Source organism: Euleptes europaea, chromosome 13, assembly GCF_029931775.1.
Source record: "Euleptes europaea isolate rEulEur1 chromosome 13, rEulEur1.hap1, whole genome shotgun sequence".
Taxonomy (NCBI): Eukaryota; Metazoa; Chordata; class Lepidosauria; order Squamata; family Sphaerodactylidae; genus Euleptes; species Euleptes europaea.
In genome coordinates this window covers 48,894,979-48,918,594 of record NC_079324.1, presented here as the reverse complement: position 1 = coordinate 48,918,594, position 23,616 = coordinate 48,894,979, and the positions used below count along the sequence as shown (strand labels likewise).

At 45.5% G+C, this 23,616-nt stretch overlaps 1 protein-coding gene across 1 annotated transcript in view; it reads left to right on the top strand.

The window, feature by feature from the left end:
* Positions 1-2,115: 2,115 nt before the first annotated feature.
* Positions 2,116-23,616, top strand: part of MED13L (mediator complex subunit 13L) — a 213,554-nt gene continuing 192,053 nt past the window's right edge. Inside the window, exon 1 of the mRNA XM_056859322.1 lies at positions 2,116-2,275. Coding sequence (XP_056715300.1) covers positions 2,216-2,275 — 60 coding nt within the window. The 5' untranslated portion in view covers positions 2,116-2,215. The remainder of the gene's footprint in view (positions 2,276-23,616) is intronic.

Here is a 23,616-nt window from a genome sequence, read left to right as displayed (position 1 = left end):
TAGCCCCAGCTAAGATAACAAATGTATATAAACACACCCGAGGATAACTGCATTTTTGGGAGTGGGCTTATGCCACAGTAACGCTGTTAAGATAGTCCCGGGTTCTGTCTGGCTATAGAACTTTTCTTGTCTGTGAGCTTCGTGCAACCTGATGAAGCGGGCTGAAGCCCGTAAACGTTTGTGATACAACCAGTGGCAGACTGGATCTAAAAATATTGGTTGCCAGGACACAAAGGGGGCCAGCCCACAACTATAAGGCTATCATTTAATTTTTATTAGTTTTTATTTTTTAACATATATTGCCTAATGTTTAAGGGGGGGGGACTTCATCAGGGGCCCACAGGGCCCACTTGCCATCGGGCAAGCTAACATAATGGCCAGCCCGCCATTGGACACAACATATGTTTCCTTTCGTGCTCTGCCACTCTTTTCCCGCCGCTCAAACGGCTTCGGGGGCCTGCGACGGAGAGAGAGGGCGAAAACCCATTTTGCTTTGGATTTGCTGCTCTCTAGATGCGCATTTGCCCCATCTGAATTCTCTGCACGGGGGCTTATTTCTGAGTTTTGAGAATTTGGCTGGGGGGAAATGCGCATTCAGAGAGCGGCAAATCCAAGGCAAAGCCTCCCGTGCCTTTTCGCCCAGATAATTCACAGTGGGTAGCCGTGTTAGTCTGTCTGCAGTAGTAGAAAAGAGCAAGAGTCCAGTAGCACCTTAAAGACTAACAAAAATATTTTCTGGCAGGGTATGAGCTTTCGTGAGCCACAGCTCGCTTCTTCAGAGCTGTGGCTAAGTATCTGAAGAAGTGAGCTGTGGCTCACGAAAGCTCATACCCTGCCAGAAAATATTTGTGTTAGTCTTTAAGGTGCTACTGGACTCTTGCTCTTTTCTACTACTGCAGGCAGACTAACACGGCTACCCACCGTGAATTATCTGAAAAAGCGAGCTGTGGCTCACGAAAGCTCATACCCTGCCAGAAAATAATTTTGTTAGTCTTTAAGGTGCTACTGGACTCTTGCCCTTTTCTATTTTCGCCCAGAAGCGAGCTGTGGCTCACGAAAGCTCATACCCTGCCAGAAAATATTTGTGTTAGTCTTTAAGGTGCTACTGGACTCTTGCTCTTTTCTATTTTCGCCCAGAAGCGAGCTGTGGCTCACGAAAGCTCATGCCCTGCCAGAAAATATTTGCGTTAGTCTTTAAGGTGCTACTGGACTCCTGCTCTTCTCTATTTTCGCCCAGAGACGGCGAGAGCCCGCCGCCAGCTTCGCGCATCCCACTGCGGCGAGGCGCCAGCCTCCCCCCTACCCCGCCCCGCTCTTCCCCTCCCCTTCCTTTCCGCTCCCTAGCGCCCCTAGCGGCGCCGGAGAAGGCGAACTCCTGCCCAGTTGTTTGTCATGTACGTCTTCCCTAGCGCCAGCGAGCCGTCGCGCTCCTCTCCCTCCCTCCCTCCCTCCCATCCTGCCGGGAGGGCGCTCCCACGTGGGCCGGGCTGGGCCAATGGCGATGCGCGGAGCTCCTGGCGGCCGCCATTGCTGTCAGAGCGGGGAGCGGGCGGGCGAGTGTGGTGCGAGACGGCGCTGAGGGGGGAGCCCGCCGGTGGCGGTTGTGGTGGGAGTAGTAGTGGCGGCGCTTGGGGGGGGGGGGGAGAGAAAGGACGGGGAGACGGGCGGCGAGAGAAGCGCCGGGCGCGGCTCCGTCGGCCCGTGAGGAGGAGAAGCGGCAGCGGAGGAATCCGCGCCCGACCAACCCGGCCCTTGTGAGGAGAAAAGAGGCGACGCGAGAGAGACGCGGGAGGGGAGGAAGGCAGGAAGGCCTCTCCCTTCGCGTCGGTCCGAGCGGGGACCCACCCGGCGCCGGCTCGCAGCCTGAGGGAAGGGGGGGGCCGCCGCATCTCGTCACACCCTCCGCCGCTTCTCCGTCTCCCCCCCCCAACCCCTCTCGGCCCGGCCCCGCCTGCCCGCCGGCTCCCCTGGGGGGGGGCGGCCGCGGCGGCTCGACGCCTCCTCCCCCCCCCTCTCCCGCCTGCCTCTGCGCCGGGGGGAGGAGGAGAGGAGGAGGAGGAGGAGGGGGGGGCCTTTGCCGAACGCGGCTCCCCCTCTCTCTCTCTCTCTCCCCCCCCCGCAACCGTAGCCAGTCAATCGGCCGGCCGGGCCCGCCCACCTCCGCGTCGTCCTCAGACATGCCCCGCTCTGGAGGCCGGGCTCGCCGAGGAGGATCATGACTGCGGCGGCGAACGGGGCGAGCCTGGAGGACTGTCACTCCAACCTCTTCTCCCTGGTGAGTGACGGGCGGCGGGGCTCGTGGGCAAAGGGGCAGCCTGCGAGAAAGGGATTAAAAAAAAAAAGGGTGGTGGTGGTGGAAGGGAGAAAGAATGAGACCATAGAATCGTAAAGAGTTCGGAGGGGGCCACCGAGGTCATCTAGTCCAACCCCGCTTCGCGATGCGGGCTCGTTGGCAAAGGGGCAGCCTGCGAGAAAGGAATAATAAAGGGGGGGTGGAAGGGAGACCATAGAATCGTAAGGGTTGGAGGGGACCACCGAGGTCACCTAGTCCAGCCCCGCTTCACGAGGCGGGCTCGTTGGCAAAGGGGCAGCCTGCGAGAAAGGAATAATAAAGGGGGGTGGAAGGGAGAAGAAAGAGACCATAGAATCGTAAGGGTTGGAGGGGACCACCGAGGTCATCTAGTCCAACCCCGCTGCGCGATGCGGGCTCGTTGGCAAAGGGGCAGCCTGCGAGAAAGGAATTAAAAAAGGTGGGGGTGGAAGGAATGGAGAAGAGATCATAGAATCGTAAGGGTTGGAGGGGACCACCGGGGTCATCTAGTCCTACCCGCTGCACAATGCGGGCTCGTTGCAAAGGGTCAGCCTGCGAGAAAGGAATATAAAAAATAGGGGTGGTGGAAGGAAGGGAGAAGAAAGAGACCATACAATCATAGAGTGGGAAGGGACCGGCAGGGTCATGTAGTCCAACCCCCTGCACAATGCAGGAAATTCACAACTACACCCCCCCCCAGTAAACACGCGATCGTAGGATCGGGACCAGGAGAGCCCGATTCTACGATCGCGTCTTTACTGGCATCCAGAGATCCTTCCCCCTCTCCCCCCGCCCTGGCTCGTCTTTCCTTTCGCTCGCTTCCGAGCAAGTGTGCCACGCCGCTGTCTGGATCCCGCGCAGGCTTACTCGGAAGTAAGCCGCCGCCGGGGGAGGTTTGTCGCTCGATCCCGTGCGGTGCTTTCTTGGAAGTCGGGCCTGAGCCGGAAACTCTCCCCCCACCCACAAGGGCTGTGGGCTTGCAGCCCGATCCTATGCAGCGCTGGGTCGGGAGTAAGCCTCTCTGGCCCCTTGGGGCTTACGGCTAGGCAAACGCGCCTAGGATTGTTGCAGTTTGAAGACGGAAAAGGGGGAGAGAGAGGGAGAAAGTGTGGGTCTGAGGCTAACCACCCGGTCTTGGCACCAGGCTCCTATTGTACCCGCTTCAAACCCCCTCCCTACCGGTGGCATCAACTTCACCGGCCTTTATAGCTAGGACTTGACACCCCTTCTTCGTCCCTCCCCCCCCGTTGGCCCCACCCCTACATTCCTGGCTCCCTTTTTCCTTGCTTGGTTACCCCCTCCTCTCTTTCTGCCCTGCGGGGACTCGCGCGTGTAGAGCAGTCGCTGCGCCGCTCTCTCTTCTTATTCCCGGGCCTTTCTCCGATGCTTGGAAGCAAGGGAAATCTTGCTGTGTGTCCTGCGATCCCGTCCACTCGTAGGGAGTTCTGTGCTGTGCAAGGTGAATGGCCTTTCTCCTTTTTTCCCTATATCATTTCAAGCAGCAAGACTCTGGCGACCTGCAAGCTTCAGCTGGCTTGGCTGGTATTGCAGCCTAGTTCTCCTTAACCCCCCCCCCCCCGTTGGGCGAGGAGGCTGGAAACAAAACAACCTGCCGCCTCCTTTTCTAGCCGAAACTGCAGCGTTTCTTTCCTTGCAGGTCTTGAGAGAAGGAGCATGTTCTTTTCTTTCTCCCTCTCCCCCCCAACATGAGTTTGGTAATTGACAACTTTCACTCTATGCTTGGATTGCTTGTCTTTATCTGAACTGCTTCAAGGGTCAGCTGTTCAGACTGGCAGCTACCTACAGATCTTTTCAGAAAAGGTCAGCTGAACATGAATAAGGCAGACGATTGTTTCCCAACTGGATCACTGGAAGCATCAGGGATCTACTTTTCTGAAAGGCAGGTGAAAAAGGAGGGCTGGTAGGTCTTTGCCTGGTCAGCAGCCTCCTGGGAAGTGGGTTTATTTAGTGCATGGGTTTGTTTACAGCTGAAATGGTAGCTAATAACACAGGTTAAATTAGAGTGGCCTGTATGAACTCCAATGTAAGAGAAAGGGCGCTGAGTACAAGGTATGGGGTCCTAAGCAATTTATCATTCTCTTTGGGTACATTTGATAAGGAATTAAGGACTTGAGTTGTTTATACCTTTTGGTCTCCAACTGTCGGTTTGGATACACGAACGAATTAATTTAAAATGGATTGCATCTGAGGGACCACAGCCCTTTATTTGTTGGTGGTGTTTCAACTTGTCATAAAAGAAAAATGGAGGGGGGGGGAGGAAAACAACAACAAAATGATAGATGAAGCGGGTCGCACACAGCAGTTGAGGTTAATGGTGAGTACCAGGTCTGAAAGGGTTAAAGACAGCTCTTAGTCCATCCACTCTGTATAGCCCTGTAACATGATCACTGCCCTTTCCTCTCTGCCTTATTGTCCCGAAGGTTGCTACTTGTTCCTTGTATCTTTATGGAAACTCCATTTGTATGCATTTATGTAGTATTTGGTAAAGACCTGTCACTCCTCTTTTTAAAGTGGATAGATAATGTATCTAACATTTGCTATAACTTACGTGGCTTCCCATATTTTTCAGATCAGTTTGGTTTGGCTGGTGCCGCTTACATTTTTAATATAGTTCTGGAAGGGTTGCTTCTTTAGAAACGTGCTTTCTCCCTAATCTTTTCACAGTGTCTGCTTTGATTTGTGTCTAATGATTGATTGACCTGCAGTTTTAACTGGTAGTGGCTTGTATGAAGATCATTCTTTCAGTGGTAAAAACAAAAAGGTCACAAACAAGCTAAGCAGTAGTAATAGAATGTTTTTGCTTAGAACGTAATGATCATCAGTTAATTTGAGTAGTTTGTATGTTTAGTTGGTGGAGAATCTGAATAGATGGAGAGCTTCAGTACATTTTTAGATGGTACACCCACGCATTTATTTTTGAATTATAACTAGGTGGCATCAGTGGCACTTCCATATTTATGTAAAAAGTACATCTCATCTTCTGAAATAGAAACTGTGTCCACATAATCAGTTTGACATCACAGAGCCGATGTATCCCGGTTGCCTCCATAATGTGTAAAATTGGATTGCAACTTTCACTGGATGCAGTAAAGTCTTAAATAAGACTGTGCAATTTACTTTTAAAAGTGTTCTTGCTTGCAACAGCAGCAGCCAGAGTTGCATTGTATCAGAATTTCTTAAATCCACTTTTGCCTCGGAGAATACCAAAAGCTTGTGTTTTCTATTTATGTATTTAATTCATTTATACCCCAGTTTTCTCCCCAAAGTGGTTTCATCATTCTCTTCTCCTCCATTTTATCCTCAAAACAGTGCTGTGAGATAGGTTAGGCTGAGAGGGTGTGACTCTCCATGGCAGAGAGGGTTTGAACCTGGGTCTCCCAGATTGTTATCTGACACTTTAACCACTATATCACACTGGCTCTCCTAATTTAATTTTAATTTATACTGTACTGTGTATGTGGATTTTGGTGTAATAGGGTTTCTTTGTAATTTTGTTTCAAGAAATCACTTAAAGCATAGGTAAGAAATATTAAATGATCAATAGAAACTACAGTGAAGAGTGCTGTGCAAACATTAATTTACTAGGCTTTAAAAAAGGCAAGATCAGATGATTTACCTGTAAGCTAAACTTTATAAAGGTTAAAGCTGCTGTAGACTGAATAATAAAACTCAGGTGCTTCCCTTGCAGGATTGATTTCTGAATACCACAGCTCTATAATAGGAAATGTATTTCTTATTGCATACAAAGTTTTCCTAGGGGGAGACTCCTTAGTTGCTTGACATTCTGGATTGTGCCCATTGGGGTGTGATCCAGCTCTATTAACTTGAATATAATAGAGATTTAATTGTGTACCATTACCAAATGAATTAAACATGGCTCTTGATGCTTTTTGATAAATCAACATTTTAAGAAGCTAATATTATAAAAAGGCAGCCTGTTGAAAAGAAGTGTAGGAATGATGATTTGCTTATAATGTTGACATTTTAAAAAGCATACAGTTCTTATATAATTTTTGAACAGTTAATAATTTGCACAAAAAAAAAAATACAAAGGTGCAGAAACCTGTCCCCCAAATAGAAATTGCAATAAAGGCTGTGTTCAGAATTTTTTTTCTTGCTGGTGAAGCAGAATGCTTTTAAAGCACCAGTTAGTTATGATTGTAAACTACATGTGACTGAAATAGTATGAATGATTTTTACATTCTCTTTTTAATTTCTGAATTTATAACTGTATACTGTTGTTGCTATTGAAATACTGCTTGTCAATTGGGACTTTTCATCCATTGTTCCTTTGAAAACTATTACCTTAAACTATAACATAGGAATGTACACTTCTCAGTTTTGTTTATTTAGTACATTTTTATACTGTGCGTTCACCAAGATCTCAGGTGGTGTACGCTGTTCTTCCTTCCTCCATTTTATCTTAACAACAACCCTGTGAGGTAGGTTAGTTTGGGAGAGTGAAACTGGTCTGAGTTCACCCAGCAAGTAGAGTGGGGATTTGAACCTGGTCTCCCAGATCCTAGTCAGACACTCCAACCAATAGATGGTGCTTGTGACAATTGAAATACAGATATATGGTGTTAAATGTCGATAGTTGAATGAGATGCTGTGTAAAACATACATTGAGATGGGATGCTTTTATTAAAAGCTCTGTAGTTCTGTGCTGCTTTACTTCATTAGAGCTGCTCTTACCCAGTAATATTTCCCAGTCTGTGGCTACAATCTTGCTCACAGGCAGCTTGAATCTCATCAGTGTAAATTGAATTTGACAGCCTTACTGCACGAACTGCAGCCCATATCTGCTTTACTTGATAAGAAGCATTTTTTAAAATGTACTACCTACCTGACATATTGTGTTTGTATCCTGTATTAGCTTGGTAACCATTAAAGAAGATATTGGTTAATCGCTTGAAGGACGCTTTTTTGACACCATATGCTTTACTTTCAGTCATCCTAAATAGACTTACTCAGAATCTTACTTAGGTCTATTTAATGGGGCTTATTCCCAGGAAAGCGGTTTTAGGATTGAACTGTTTGTGTTGTAAGGCTACTTTACTTATGCCCGGCACTGATGCCTCCTCAAGTTTAATTATCTGCCCTCAAACACTTACGATGTAATACTGACAAAATTGTAGCAAACTAAAATTCACAAACTTTTGGTATAAATTCCTCTTAATCCCTGCTGTTGGCTGCAATCCTGAGCCCCCCCCCCCCCGCGAATCTCCTCAGGAGCCGGCATGACTTTGTGCCAGTGTAGGTGCCACTTTATCATGGGATAAAGTAGCAAACATGCTGGTGCGGGGGCAAACACATTGGCATCTGGGAGCCGCTGTGCTCCACTGGCCACTGCCAACAGCGTAGCCACTCTGGGAACAAAATTCTGGAAGAGAATGGCTGCCCCAGAGTGGGGGGAGGCGTTCCCTGGGTGTTCCTAGGGCCCAACCCCTTTCACCCCGGGAATACCCCCTTGAGCGGAGGCGTGGCTGCACCACCTTTTTTGGTGTTGCAGTCTCACTGTTTTCAATGGAGTATTTCCCCCATTTTTCCTTTTTTTGTTTTTAAAAACCTTTTTTTCCCTCCGTGGTGGTCAGGAAGCCTTGGAGGAAGTGGTGCGGCCACCACTGATCTACCCCCCCCCTTTAGGAATGGGCTGCCCTTCTTACAGGATGAGGCAACAGTAGTCTAGAGTTCAGTTCAGGCTTGAGGAGCATCTTCTTTGGCCCACAGCATAGATCCCGTGCCCTTTTCAACTGGTTTTTGTATAAGCCGAAACAAGAGGTTTTTTTAACCACCTGTTCCCCATTGTGTATACCAGCAGAAGTTGGGCATAACAGTCCTTTTAAAGCAGTTCTAGTGCGGATTCTGTGGACAAGGTATGGGCAAACTTCAATTAACAGCTAAGGTGCGTGAAGAGAGAACTGGGAGAACCTGGTACTTCTACTTCAGATGGGAAGACATTGAGGAGCCGTTGGCTTACATTTCGGAGTAAATGGGTAACGGCCCAAATTACCACCATGCTGCTTCTACAGCATTTTAAAATTTGCACTTAAGGTTTTTATGTTTTAACTTAAGGTTTTATTGTTGTGACTTTGCATTTATATTAAACTATAAAAATATATATTCAGTGTTTATATTATAGCATTGTTCTTTTTATGTCTGTGAGCCACCTCATGAACCTAAAAGGGGTTAAGCAGGCAGAGTGTATATTTACTTACATATTTAAATAAATAAATACATTTAAATAAATAAAATGATCCAGATGGGTTAGGGTGTTTTAACCCTTTCCCTTCTGGCAGTTTTCCTTTGTGGCAGATTTCTTGTTCTTCTTGTGTTGGGGATTGGACTGCAGTACTGATTGGTGCTGCTGGGTTCTAGGAGTGAGTGAAGGCCCAATCGCTAGCCTCCCTTTCCCCCATCAAGCTTTCTTCCTGATGACTCTGCTCCAAAGGGAATACAGTTTAAGCAACTAGTTTGTTCTCCTGTTTCTCTTTGTAGCAGTGAGCAAGTCCTTCTTGAACTATGGTTGATCAGATTTAGACTCACAGGAAGATGTTATTTACCTTCCCTTGCAAGATACTGGGCTTCCATAACCATGGCCAATGTAGCTGAAGGTGCTGGTACAGCTCTCTTTGCCTCTTTCCTCAGGTGCTCAGCTGGCTGAGTCATTTCTTTAAAATCTTTACCTCCTGCTTTTTTCCCCCTTTGCGGGAGGAATTATGTTTTACTTATATCTTCTGCAGAGTGAAAAGTAGCTGCTAGGTGTGAGTGGGAAAACTACCAGAGGGGAAAGGGTTAAGAACTTCCAATGTACACTGGCCTTCCAATGGAAATTGTAGCCCCCTTGACTGCGTTTTGTAAAAGAGAAAAAGGTCAGTTGTGCGTTGATCCGAGAGGTTCACAGCAGTTTGGCACAGGCCATGTTTATCATGGTATTGGCATCAGTCATATGAGAACAAAAGCTTTTGAAAATAACTTTTCAGTGTATCAGCAACCTGGTGATACCTGATGTAGATGTATATAAAGGATCTTGTGAATGTTGGCTATTTCGTATCCGGTCTTTTGTAGGAAGGTTTTGTTGTTGCATTTCAGGCAGTCTGCCTCGTGGGAATTGAAATGTCTACGTAGAATCTGGCAGTATTGGGTTTCTCATGGATTTCCACAGGTCAGTGACGAAGTACTGATCAGTGATGAAATGACCTAGATGTGGAGAGGCAAGGTATAGACATTCTTTGCACAGGGGGAAACAGGGATTGAAGGAGTCCCTCCGCCCAGAAATCCAGATGGGGGAGGTTGGTCCCAAGAGAGGGTCTTTTGGAGGGTTTGGGTCTGGCACCTGGATAGGTTATCTTGTATTGCGTACCCATCTGTTACATAGTAACTTCTCATAATTAGATGGGAAATACGATACAGGTTTTGTACTAGCTAAATTCAGTGAGGGGCCTGTTTTACTGCTAAATGATAGTTTTATGGAAACCAATTTGAGATCAGATAAAGACTCACATTTCTTATATTGTTCTGCATTGTCCATGATTCTGTGCTTTCAAGTTCTAACAATTGCTGTTGTGTTTTTAATTATCTCTGGGAAGGCAAGAGAATTAATGTGTATCTTTAAAAAATTGAAGTAAAAAAAGAGAAATAAACTTTCTGTCTGCCTTTGCCTCACTGTGTCCTGTAGTCCTATCTCACCTGCTCCTATTAAATTATTTTGGACATAGAGAGTAGGAAGTTCTGAGCCAAGGGACTTGTAAACCTGTGATATTATCAGTGAAGGCATGTTTCTAGTGTTCCTACATTGTTGATCTATGTTTACCTCTGAAAATATGCTGCACTGCCACCTTTTAGTAAGCTGAGTAAATGAGAAAATAATCATTTAGCTAGGAACTAACTAAAGGCTTCAGACAAATGTCACATCCAGACTCTGATGATGAGTGTACAATGGAAGATACAAGTTTCATTTTGCTTTTATTCATTAGTAAAGAATTTGAATCATTTATGTTTATCCTTATGGTTTGGGATCAAAGTGTTCGTGTTCAGAGACTTCATGTTTTGAATCTGAAGTGATTTCCGTATTGCAGAATTTGTACAAGTAATCTAATATTTAATTTCATCTAACCTAGAATAGAATAGAAATTGTATTTATACCCCGTCCTCCCCTGGCAGACTGGGCTAACGGCAGCTAACATCATTTATACATATAATATTTTAAAAACGGTTAAAACACTGAGCTAATACATTTCTCTATTAAAGGCGCTATATAAAAATTCAACGTAAGAAGAGATATTATAGTTGACTGTGAGACAGCCAGTCAACTTAGTGTCAAATCTCAAGGGGGGGGGGGAGATGTGCTTTTTCTTCGTTGTCCAAGAAGGGCATGGGATGGGAAAAAAGGGAGGGAAAGAGGACAATCAGGGAAAGGGGGTCCATTACAGATGGATACCATCGCTGCCCTCAACCATAGGCCTGTCTCGCAGGGCGCAAGTCTCATTAGACAGAAAGTTCCACCAGGCTGGGACCAGGGCCAAAAAAGGTCCTGGTTGAGGACAGCCGGACACTCTTAGGGCCAGGCATCACCAATAAGTTATTTCCTGCTAATCATAAATGCAGTCCTTGTATGGAAATTCTGTGTTGGGATACAGTCAAGCTTATTGCAAACTGGTTGTAGGGGAACCTTAAACGATATCCACATAAGATGCACATATCCCTCTGCTGAGAGTTCACCTGGGCTATATGCACAGCTTGGCATTTCTGCTCTGCAAAACGTGGCACTTTTGTTGTTCCTACAGTTTTCTGGTCTGAGGGTGTGTAGTCTTAAATTAGTTTGTTTAAATGGATCGAGACATTGAAAACATGAAGCATTATTCTTAAGCAAACAGTAATATTGACTTTAGTTCATACAAAGAAATGTTAATATCTTGTTTTTCGTACATTATCATTCAGTATTTGCATCCATGCAACAGCATGCCTGCTATGATGATTCTTAGAAAATGTCGTACGCTTAGTTTTGGGGAGGGGGTATAAGTTGAGATCTTTACATAAGGCCTTAAAAAAAAACACCCTAATTTGTCAATATGCTCAGCTGTTCAAAGATCGCCTTGTCTTAGAATGGTGGAATTCCCCTAGGACACAGCTATTCAATGGCCTCGGTTCTCTTTTGTCATTCTTTCAACCGCAGCACTTTCTGATCTTTTAAAATCTTTTCTGCTCTCTTCCTTCCCTTTGTAATGATGGCTTTGAGCTCTTTAACTTAATAGAGAAGGGAACATTGACTGTGATGTACACATAACTTGTAGACATATTGATGCAGCTCTTGGATTCTTTTGTAAAATCCATTTGATATGGCGTGTACTCTTAACTAATAGACAGAGTAAAACAATAGTCTCCTTCCCCCAGTTTTTTTTTTTTGGGGGGGGGAGTTCCAGAAAACCTTTTTGTCCAGGAGAAACCAAGTTCAGTGCTGTTTATTGGTATACCCTAGCCTAGTGCTTGTGGGTTTAGAGCAGCTCGCTGGATTGTGGCCATTGTAACAAATACTTTTGTTTGGCTCTTGGAGTCATAAAGCATTCTAACTGTAGTTATGTTAATGTTTTGTAGGTCAATCTGCTATATAGATTCTGGCTTCCAAATAGTGTACAATCCAGCAGCCACTATGTCTTTCAAGGGGAGGTTGTGGAGCAACAATGCCTTTTGGGTTAATGTGCTTTATTTAATGCATGGTAAGCTGTGGGATGTGAGTTCACATAGCCTTGGCTTTAGTATATGTATACAATACAGTGTCTAATGTTCATTGGTCTCTTTTTAGTACGAGTGCCTTTTTGTATAAAAGGGAATGTAAATATTTTCTCTTATAGTACTTCATGATGAGGTGATCACTTGTATTTGAGATGTGATATTCATGAAAGGACACTTATTGTTCTCCTAAAAGTTGTGTAATAACATGCATGCCATCATTCTACTTGCAGATAAGTACACTTCTTTAAGGATTGTAACAAAGGGTGGATGGAGAGAATTTTCATGAGGTCTAGCCCCTACTGTGTCACTTGCCACCCATTCCCCATCATTATGTGTCTGACGACTGAAACTGTGTGTGTGTTGGAAACATTTTTATAAAAAAGCAATTTGAAGGGTTGTTTTATTACTGCTGCTTTAGGTAGAGATAGAAAATGTAGAGTTGTAGTTCATTGTTTCATTTTTTATGTTTGTATTTTCTCCTGGGCTGTAATGGTTAAATAGAATCCATCAGTGAATTAAAATGATTGGTAGGAAGAATTTTGGTTAGGTCTGATTCTTGGAATGTAAATACCATACTCTTCAGCGTCCAGCTATGAAGATAAATATCAGGCTTCTGGACAAGGGACAGTTTACTTAAAATGCTCATGGAAAGTTAAAAGGAGTTCTGTTGGTGCTAAGCTGAAACATGCCTAGTGATGACTTCTTTCTCTTTAGGGTACTCAGGTGCCAAGGGGGAGTCTCCTGTTCCTTTGAGAGGCTTGTGAGAGAGAATGCTTGGCAGGCCTAGCTTTCTGCAGAATGCTGATTGGTCTGCTTATCTTCCTTCGTTCCTTCAGTGCCTTATGTGGTGTCTTCACTTTGCCCTGCAGCAAGAGGTGCGAATTTCTAGCAGCCAGGGTTGCTGTACCATAATAAGGAGTTAAAGTTTGACTGTTTGCTACGGAGCTCTTAAAGGAGTAGAAGCAAGTGTGGGTGGTGGTAGATTGAGTTTTGAATGCCGAAATATCTTCTGATAACTTCGTGTTTAAGGAAGATTGGCAGATCATCTAAGATGGCATCTTTTGACCACTGTTTAAGCTTCTTGTCAGTTAATAGTGACTTTAAGTTGCCTTTGTCACATACTACTTTGTGTGGTGTGTAGACATGTTTATAAGCTTCCTCCAAGAATATATAAGGCTGGCTACCATGCATGATGTTCACTGAACAAATGCTAAATTGAAGTAGTAATACTTTCTGCTTCTGTATTAAGTGGAACTGAAAAGGTCCTTACTTACCCTGATGCCAAGAAATTTGACCCCCCCCCCCCCGGGCTGGCATAAAAAGGGGAAATAATATTTAGATCCTGTCTTGAGTGACTTTTTAAAGTTTAGTGCAGAAGAATCAAATGTCAGGGTAAGGCTTGCATTGACTGCCTTGAGCCTAGAGAAAAGGTGGAGTATAAATATTTTAATTATGTAAAAGATAACCTCTTTAATTGTCTGCTTCTTCTTCAAGTCCATGTTTGATTCTGAGCATTATTTATTATAGACATCGTTTTTCTGAAGTTTGCTACTAAACTATGTTGTGTTGATTACCTCAGGTGCTTTTCCACAGAGGAGTCCACTGCTTTTTAAATACTATTCAAAGCTAGTTACAGTAAAACATCTGCATGCAGTAATACAAATCTGAAAAATTAAGTTATTCATTTCATAACCAGATTTTTGTCTGACTAGGAATAGCTGTAATCCTATGAGGTCAGACTGTGGTTGTTTGATGGACTGGCTGTACAAATGTGGAATCCATTTAGCTGGTGTGGAATTCTGGCTTTAATTTTCAAGAAAGCAAAACTAAATTTCTGCTCCTTTGTAGCATTTGAGTAAAGTTTGGGAATGCTTGGATGTGTCTGAAGGCTAATAAAAGGTGGTTTATGGCATGCACAAAAGCATTTGTGCCTATTAGTAGTTTAAGTGGTAATCAGCGGCTTGGATCATATGTAGCATGTGTGAAGCTGTGCAGCAGAAAAGGAGACATTCCTGACTGTCCTTCTTCCATGACAGACTTCTGTACACCTTCTCCCCACCATTGTATCTCTGTGGGTCAGTGAACTTTCAGGAAAATCTTTGGAGTCAAACTGGGGGGAGGGCTGCAGTTAGAGTGTAGAAATGGTGAGAATTGCCCTTCGTATTATTTGCAACCTCAAGTGCCTACCATGTGTTGAAATGGCACCTAGTGTGTGTGATGCTTTGCAGAGTACAAAGAAGGGTCCCTGCCCTGAGGAACTTATCTGCATTTTGAGACAAGGAAAATGACAAAGGGAGGTGAAGGTGGGGATAGACAGAGGAAGAATATCCATTTCATATACAGCTGCTTTCAGTTTTCATGCTGATTCCTTTCTGTCACCTCAGTCCTTGCTAGAATTACAATTTTGACAACCCTTTGCACCCAAGTACACTTACAAATGCTCACACAGCACTGGCAGATGACTTGTCACATTGCCAAATACCTTAACAAATACTTTGTCACATTAACAGACACCTTTAGTGCTTTAAACTAGTGCTTAAAACACTTTGTCAGGCACTCAGGTACTTTAACAGATCCTGAAACACATTGACATATGTTTCAGCTTGGGGGCTGAGCTTCCATCTCTGGAATCCTGTAGGAAAAAAACAGGAGCTGTGCTGTGGTTATCCAGAGGCAATCTCTGCCACATATATAATTCTTGGGAACATCATTATCAAAAAGCCTGTAACACCCCCCCCCGCCCGCTTTGCTTGTTTTTGCCTTGTTTGAGGTTTTTGGAGATGAATACATGAAACTGCCTTATGTGGAATCTGACCACTGATACATCAAGATCAATATTGTCTGTTCAGACTGACAGTAGCTCTCCAGGGTCTCAAGTAAAGGTCTTTCACATCACCTACTGTGATGTGAAACTGCCATCAAGTTGCAGCCAACTTATGGCCACCCTGTAGGGTTTTCAAGGCAAGAGACTAACAAATGTGGTTTGCCATTGCTTGCTTCTGCATAGCAACTCTGGGCTTTCTTGGTGGTATCACATGTGAATACCAACCAGAGCTGACCTTGCTTAGCTTCTGAGATCTGACGAGATCAGGCTATTCAGGTCCAGGATCCAGGTCCGGGATCGCCTACTATTATCTCCATTTAACTGGGGATGCTGGGGATCAAACCCTGCCTTCCTCAGATTCCAAAATCTCCAGGAATTTCCCCACCTGGAGCTGGCAACCCTAGGCCCGGACCCAGTGAGTCCTCCATCAAAGGCCAAAATAGGCCTGGAAAGGGCCCTGTGCCCCGGCTTTTATTTATTTATTTCCTTATATTTATAGCCTGCCCTCATTCCCAGCAAGCTGGGCTCAGAGCAGGTTTTACTTACAGAAACTGAAGCCTGGAATGCTATAGTTGCCTAGTAACAGCCACTGAGGGGAATTCGTTGCTTAAAGCTACAAGTGCTCCTTTTATTATTTTTGGAATTTTTAAACCCCAATGTATTTTTCTTTTTAGGTTTTACATTTTTCTACAAACCTGGGGTCCTTTTCAGGTTTATTGAAAGATCTATCTTGCCCGTTCACAGCCCAAGTCACTGGATTTAAGTATCCTCAGATTTGGCTGAATTTGCTATTAGAATATAAGATGATATAGTGTCCACTGCAGTATATAGGAATCGTAATTACAGAATACTGTAGATTTTCTTGCATAGAAAAAGCAAAAGGGAGTCCTGTGGCACCTTAAAGAGTACCAGATTTATTGAGGCATAAGGTTCAGATAATCGAAGGGGGCTGTAGCTTGCAAAAAGCGTATGCTTCAATAAATCTTAGTCTTTAAGGTGCCATGCAACTCCTCCTTTTATTTTTTGTAGCAGAGTAACATGGCTACTCCACTAGAACAATTATTAGAAAGTCTTTTAAGGAAGTAAAGGCAGTTTAAACAACGTTATAAAGTCTTGCTGTAAGTGTTTCACTCTTTGTAACATAGAAAATATTTCTTAAGATGTTTTCCACAAAATTTCTATTTTTTTCCTTTGAAAAAGCCTGGGGAAGCAGTGGAAGAAATAAGAGAAACTTGCTTCTTTTTCTCTCCACCTGCCCCTCCAGGGCCTCCACATTTTTTGGGACAATTAATGTGATTCATTTTTAATTCATACCACTTGCTTAGTGCAAGTTGGTAAATGTACGTTCTTGTCCTGAGAGAATGACAATTTCTGGGATGTTAGCAATCAGATTGGGCTTTCCCTCCCTCTTTGCTTGAGGAACAAATGTTTAGAGTGTTGTTTTTGGTGGACTTTGTGCCCTTTAGCATACCACCTGTCTCCTGGACAAGTGCCAGTGTTGCTGCTAAGAGATTGAGAGGCTGGGCAGATTATATATCTCTGTACTGCTGTGATTATGCTGCAGCCTGCAGTTAAGCATTGATGACTGGTTTTCTACAAACTTAGTATTATTTGTATTCCTTTAAGTATAATGGCAGAAACAAATATAAATGATAGTGAGGGTGTGCTGTATTAAGAAGATAAATTAATTTTCCGTTCCTCCCTTTTGGATTGTCTTTTTTTATTACTGATACAGTGATCTTTTGAGAACTATGTGATAAGACACTAGAAAAGCTAATTTCCATTCTAATTTCCACAGGCAATTTTCCATTCTTAAATTCTATATGGGCATATGTCCTCGTTTCATAATTTTCTCATTTTCATAATTCTTGTTTTCATAATTCTTCTTTCTGAGATGTACATCTGGTGCAAAATGCCTCAAGCTGCTGTTTCTCCAAGATTAGGGATTATTCATTGATGGCACATTTAACTGATTGTTTTCTGATGTTCTGTTTTCCTTATATTAAAAGATCTGATGTCTCTTCACAGTGCTTAATACAGCTAATTTCGAAATCAGAGTTCTAGTTTTACTGGAAATGGATTCTAGAGAATGTGGCTGATCATATTTTTCTGAATGAATTTTTAGATTAATTTATGGGTCTTTGATATAGTAGAATAATTGGCCCCAGAATATCAAGATGGGAGGTACTTATTGCTGGAGTGGTTTTTGTTAAACTGTGTTCACTTGAAGTTTATATATACATATTATAGTTAGAATCTTTGATTCATCTTCTGTCTTCGGTGCAGCCCCACATGTGGGACTGCGCCTGCGCACAGGCCTACCGCCGGAAACTTTATTAGCCTTAGGCCTCAAACTGGGGATGCCCCTCCCACTTCAGGCGGGCCCGACCTTCGCGCCAAGCTCGGCCGCATGCTCTTGGGCAGGGCATCCCCTCCTTTTTTGCCGCCGCCAAGATCGGAGCTTTTGCCTTACCTCAGTTTCATCCGTTCTTCATCTGTAAGTCTTTCCAGGGCTGCCGCCTAGGCCCGCCTTGCCAGCTCCTTTTCCCTCGCTATTCAACATCCCTTAAAAGAAGAAAATAAGAATTAGAATAACAAGGGCAGGGAGAGTCTTCCTTATTCTGGTCCTCTCGACCTTGTGCTGAGAGCCGTGATGGCCCCCAAGTCCCCGTTTAAACTGCACAAAATGCTCTGCAAAGATTCCACATTCCGACCAACATGATCTCTGCTTAACCTGCTTGGGCGAGGGGCACAACGTTTCAAAGTGTTCGATATGCCAAGGCTTCTCTACCCGGTCTCGCAATGCTCGCGTGCACCGGCTGAGTGCCAAACTTTGGAAGAAAGTTCTTATGGCCCCCTCCCCACCGACGGGTTCCAGAACCCCGGGAGGTGCGCAGTCTGTACGCTCGGTGCCGACCCCCGATCCCAGCTCGGCACCGAAGTCCCCGGATCCGACCCTCTCGGATCCGACCCATGTGTCTAAGAAACACAAATGCAAAACTAAGCACCTGGACAAACAACCCGGATCCAAGCACTCGGCTCCTAAGAGATCCACGTCAACTAAGAAGACCCCGGATCTGAGCCTTCAACCCTCGGTACCGCCATCAGTACCGAGAACACCTTCCTTCCACTCAGGCTCTCCCCTTCAATGCTTTTCGGACATTGAGCTAGACCCGTCAGAAGACCCCCTTCTGATTTCGGAACCGACGCTCTCGGATCCGACTCTCCTGCTACCGAGCCCTTCGGTACCGCAACAGATTCTTCAGCCGGCACCTTCGACTTCCGCTCCTACCATCTCTCCAGAACTAGTCAAAGATTGGATCGAGTTCTGTAGATTTCGACAATTACCAGTGCAGGGAAACCAGTGGTCCTAAGAACACCACAGCTTCCCTCTCCGTTTGCTCCTCTGACTCAGAGAACTCCCAGACCAGAGTTAGAACCAGAGGACTCAGAAACCAGAGGTTCTGCAGAGAGCTCTGAAGGTGTCTCCGAGCCATCACCAGACGAACTGGTAGGAGACACAGAAGCCATCTCCCCATCGGAAGGCCTGAAATGAAGGACGGAGCAAATGATTAGGATGGCTGAGGCCCTGGATATCAACATCTCTACAGCAGACAACAAACCTAAAGATTAAATACTCAGCCGCCTATATCTTGACTCCCCTGGGATTGCTGCCTTTCCAATCCTAGAGGGTCTTTCCGAGATTGCCAAATCAATCTTGAAAAAGCCTGCTTCTTCCCCTGCATCTTCCAAGAATATTAAAAACCTTTATAGGATAAAGCCGGAGGCAGCTGAATTCCTACTGGTACACCCCCCTCCTTCGTCCATAGTGGCAAGCGAAATGCAGTCCAGACAGAGACAGGGACTACACTCCACACCCGCAGATAAGGAAAGCAAGCGATTGGATCAGTTAGGCAGAAGGACCTACACCTCTTCCGCCCTGAGCTTTTGCATTGCGAACTATCAAACAATTATGGGGGGATACCAACTCTTTCTATGGGAAAAGGCAACTCCCCACATTGCGCTTCTCCCAGAAGAGTCCAGGAACACCCTGCGTTTGACCAAACAGAGGCTACTCGCCTATCAAGGCAAGAGATTAACTTGGGAAAACACGCTGCTGATGTGGCAGCCAGATCAATGGCATCAGCAATCACACTGAGACGCCACGCATGGCTACGCACCACAGCTCTCCCAATGGACATGAGGTCTCACGTCGAGGACCTCCCCTTCGAAGGTGCCACCCTTTTTGCCTCCACTACCACTGAATTCCTCACGAATTTAAAGAAGGACCGCCAAACTGCAAGGTCATTGGGGGTGGCTCAACCTTTCTCATTCCAGCATTGAGACAGACCACAGTATCGCCAATGGAATTTTGACTCTTCCTCATTCCCTAGATACCAACGGTACCAGAGGTTCCAACCGTATCCTCCACAAGGGAAATTTCAACAATCTAGTCAACAGGGCCAATTCAGACATAACTTCAAACAATGTCCTAACCCCAAGGGGCAACACAAGGACCAGAGACAACCTGTTCAGAAGTTCTGACTAGTTTCCCAGGCCACCCTAAAAGGTCTGCCCTTCTTGGATAGGTTGGCAAAGTTTCATGAGGCCTGGAGCTCCATATCTTCGGACTCTTGGGTCCTAAAAGTTATTTCTGAGGGCTATCACCTGGAGTTCAAGTTTGTTCCAGTTTGCTCTCCTGCCTTTTTAGCAAGAGATAACCCGTTTCCTGATTTTGCACCCCAACTTGAGGAGCTCCTCCAAAAGGGTGCAGTTCAAAAGGTTATCCCACCCTGTTCTGGTTTCTTTTCTAGAATTTTTATGGTCGAGAAGAAAGATGGGGTATCCAGACCCATCATTGACCTCAGGTTTCTAAATAAATGTTTGAGAATTTCAAAGTTCAAGATGGTCTCCTTACCCTCTGTTATGGAACTCATCACACCCAACACATGGTTTGTGGTCCTAGACCTTAAGGACGCCTATTTTCATGTGTCCATCCACCCTGATCATAGGAAATTTCTCATGTTCCGTTACGGATCTGAATTCTTCCACTATACGGTCCTCCCGTCCGGCCTTGCGACGGCTCCTAGGGTCTTCACAAAGTGTATAGCAGTTGTTACGTCCTACTTCAGAGATCGGGGATGTAGTATCTATCCCTATCTCGATGACTGGCTCATCACAGCCCCTGACCCGGATACCCTCTCAGCTAATCTACAGCTTGTTCTATCCACTTGCTACAAGCTTGGCCTCAGGGTCAACTTAAAAAAGTCAAAGCTAAACCCCTCCCCCCAAGCGCAATTCATTGGGGTGGTGTTAGACTCCTCTGCAGGGAAAGCATTCTTACCACAGGAAAGGGTGATTGCAATTAAGAAGTTAGTTCACCACTTCATGAGGTGTAGACATCAACCGATAGTCTCCATCCAGAGGTTACTAGGGCTCATGGCCTCGACCACAGCAGTCACCCCGCTTGCTAGATTACATATGAGAGATCTACAAAATTGGTTTATTAGGGCATATGATTTTTCCCGCCACTCTAAGTGGCGCAGACTATCTATCCTGAGAGCGATCCTGCGATCTCTACATTGGTGGCTCTCTGAATCCAACCTGTTGAAGAGCGTACCTCTCGGCTACTGGAGTCCAGAGTTTACCCTCACGACTGACGCCTCTATGGAGGGTTGGGGGGGTCACTGTGGGGATCAATCCATCCAGGGAAGATAGAGCACCAGAGAAGCTTCATTGCATATTAACATGCTGGAATTAAGAGCTGTGCGTTATACACTTACCTCCTTTGCAGATATCCTCCAGGGCTCCAGAACACTCCTGCAGTCTGACAATTCCTGTACAGCGTTCTACATCAACAAACAGGGAGGTACAGGCTCCATCCCACTTTGCAGAGAGACTCAGCGAATTTGGGGGATAGCTCTTTCAAACAACATACACTTACGAGCTATCCACATAGCAGGGGTATGCAACACTTGGGCAGACTCCCTAAGCAGAGAATTTCTCACCAACCACGAGTGGGAGCTGCAGGACATTTTCCTTCAACCAATATTCCAAGAATGGGGTACCCCACAAATCGATCTTTTTGCCACCAGGGACAACAAGAAAGCAGAACGTTTTTGCTCTCTAGCAGGAAGCGATCCGACTTCCATGGGGGATGCCTTCCAGATCTCTTGGACCGGATATCTGTGTTATGCCTTCCCCCCATTCCCATTACTAGCAAGAGTCCTAGGGAAATTGATGATGGACAACACCGACTGCATTCTGATAGCACCTCGGTGGCCAAGACAAATTTGGTTCACTCAGCTGACACATTTAGCAAGGGGGAATTACAGAACCCTACCTTGTCACCCGAATCTCCTACGCTGGGGCGAGCTAGCACACCACGATGTAAGGAGACTTCATCTTACAGTGTGGAGAATCCTACCCATCCAACAATAGGCCTTTCCCTGTCAGTGCAGGAAGTGATCCTACAAGCTAGAAGGCCCTCAACTTGATACTCGTATGACCAGAAATGGGACAGATTCCTGGTTTGGTCAGAAGCCAGGGGTTATCCCCCCTTTCAGTGCCCACTCCCTAAGGTCCTTGATTACCTTTTGGAGTTAACCACTAGGGGCCTCTCGGTCTCTTCTGTTCGAGTTCATCTCGCAGCCATTTCAGCCTTCCATGATAGAGTGGAAGGCTACACGGCCTTCTCCCACCCTTTAGCTAAACGGTTCCTGAAGGGCCTTAATAACTTGTTCCCTCCAGCTCCCAAACTGACCCCTCAGTGTTCTTTGTCCATGGTACTTGCGAAACTTATGTTAAGCCCCTTTGAACCAATGGGTTACGTTCATTTGTTGTTCCTGTCTGCCAAAGTAGCTTTCCTGGTTGCAATCACGTCAACTATAGAAGGGTGGGGGAACTAGCGGCCCTACGCATTGACAACCCTTTCCTCAGAATATATAACGAGAAAGTTGTCCTTCACTCCAGTCTCGGGTTCAAACCCACGGTTATTTCTGCTTTTCATTTAGCACAGGACTTCGTCTTACCGGTTTCCCCCCCCCAACCCTACCTCCCAGGCAGAAAAGACTCTTCACACACTTGATTTAAGAGCCATTCTTTATTACATCAAAAGAACCAAACACTTTAGGAAATCCAAAACGCTGTTTATTTGCTATCAGGGCCCTAAAAAGGGGAGACCAGCATCTACTCAGTCTATAGCGAGATGGGTGATCTCTGCGATTAGAATCGCTTACAGTCAAGCACAGCTACCTTGCCCCTTAGAAGTCAAGGCCCACTCCACTAGGGCACAGGGTTCGTCTGCTGCTCTCCACAGAAGGATTCCTGTTGGTGACATCTGTAGAGCGGCGACGTGGGCAAGTGAGGATACGTTTGTGAGACACTACGCACTCGACCTGCAAGCCAGAAAGGATGCAGCAGTTGGCAGAGCAGTGCTTCAGTCATTATTCTCCTAGTCGACCCCACCTCCTAATGGGTAAGCTACTTAAAATCCCACATGTGGGGCTGCACCGAAGACAGAAGATGAAAACAGAGTTGCACTTACCTGTAACTGCTGTTCATTGATGTCTTCGGTGCAGACACACACCCCGCTGTCGACCTACAAAACAAAAGACAGGAAAAATATAACATTAATATATGTAAGAGAATTGGATTACTATTACTGTTAATTACCTACCTTGGTCGGCGGCGGGTGAGGGAGGGGATGCCCCGCCCAAGAGCATGCGGGCAAGCTTGGCGCGAAGGTCGGGCCCGCCTGAAGTGGGAGGGGCATCCCCAGTTTGAGGTCTAAGGCTAATAAAGTTTCCGGCGGTAGGCCTGCGCGCAGGCGCAGTCCCACATGTGTGTCTGCACCGAAGACATCAATGAACAGCAGTTACAGGTAAGTGCAACTCTTTTTCTCTGACCTTCGTATTGTGTCAGGTAGGTTTGGAATTCCAGTCTTTTTCACCATATGACTTTTTTTTGGTAGCGTGATCTCTATATAAGAAAGTTTACACACCTAATACGGTGTGGTGCAAGTATTCTTTGTTTTGCTGTTTGTGTCCCGGTCAGAAAGATGTACTCACGGCAAAATTAAATGTTTGTGCTGTACTTTATAAGAGATGCAATTTTTCCCTATCTGTCGATATTGTCTTTGGGATAACATCAGGTGCAAAATGGCCTTTTGTGTACATGTTTATGTAGTGAAAGTAAGTTCCAGGGATGCCTGTCGTGGAAGGACTCCTTGCTCAGCTGCTATCACTCAACTGTGATCACAACTGTTAAGAATCCCAACAGACCTTTGTCTTCTAGTAGAAGCCGCAGTTCCATTCCTTAAGGGATCCCTGGTTTCTTGATACTGACCTCACCTGACATCTTTTATTTTTGTGGTATCAACTGTCACCTTTCTCTCTGGGCCACAAATAGCCCATGAGATGTAGTGGTTAGCGTGCTGGACTAGGATCTGGCAGACCCAGATTCGAATTCTCACTCTGCCGTGGAAGTTTGCTGGGTGACCTTGGGATGCACATACTTTCAGCCTCTGGAGGCGGTAATCTCTCCTTCCTTGGAGGTTTTTAAGCAGAGGCTAGATGGCCATCTGTCAGCAATGCTGATTCTGTGACCTTAGGCAGATCATGAGAGGGAGGGCATCTTGGCCATCTTCTGGGCATGGACTAGGGGTCACTGGGGTGTAGGGGGGAGGTAGTTGTGAATTTTCTGCATTGTGCAGGGGGTTGGACTAGAT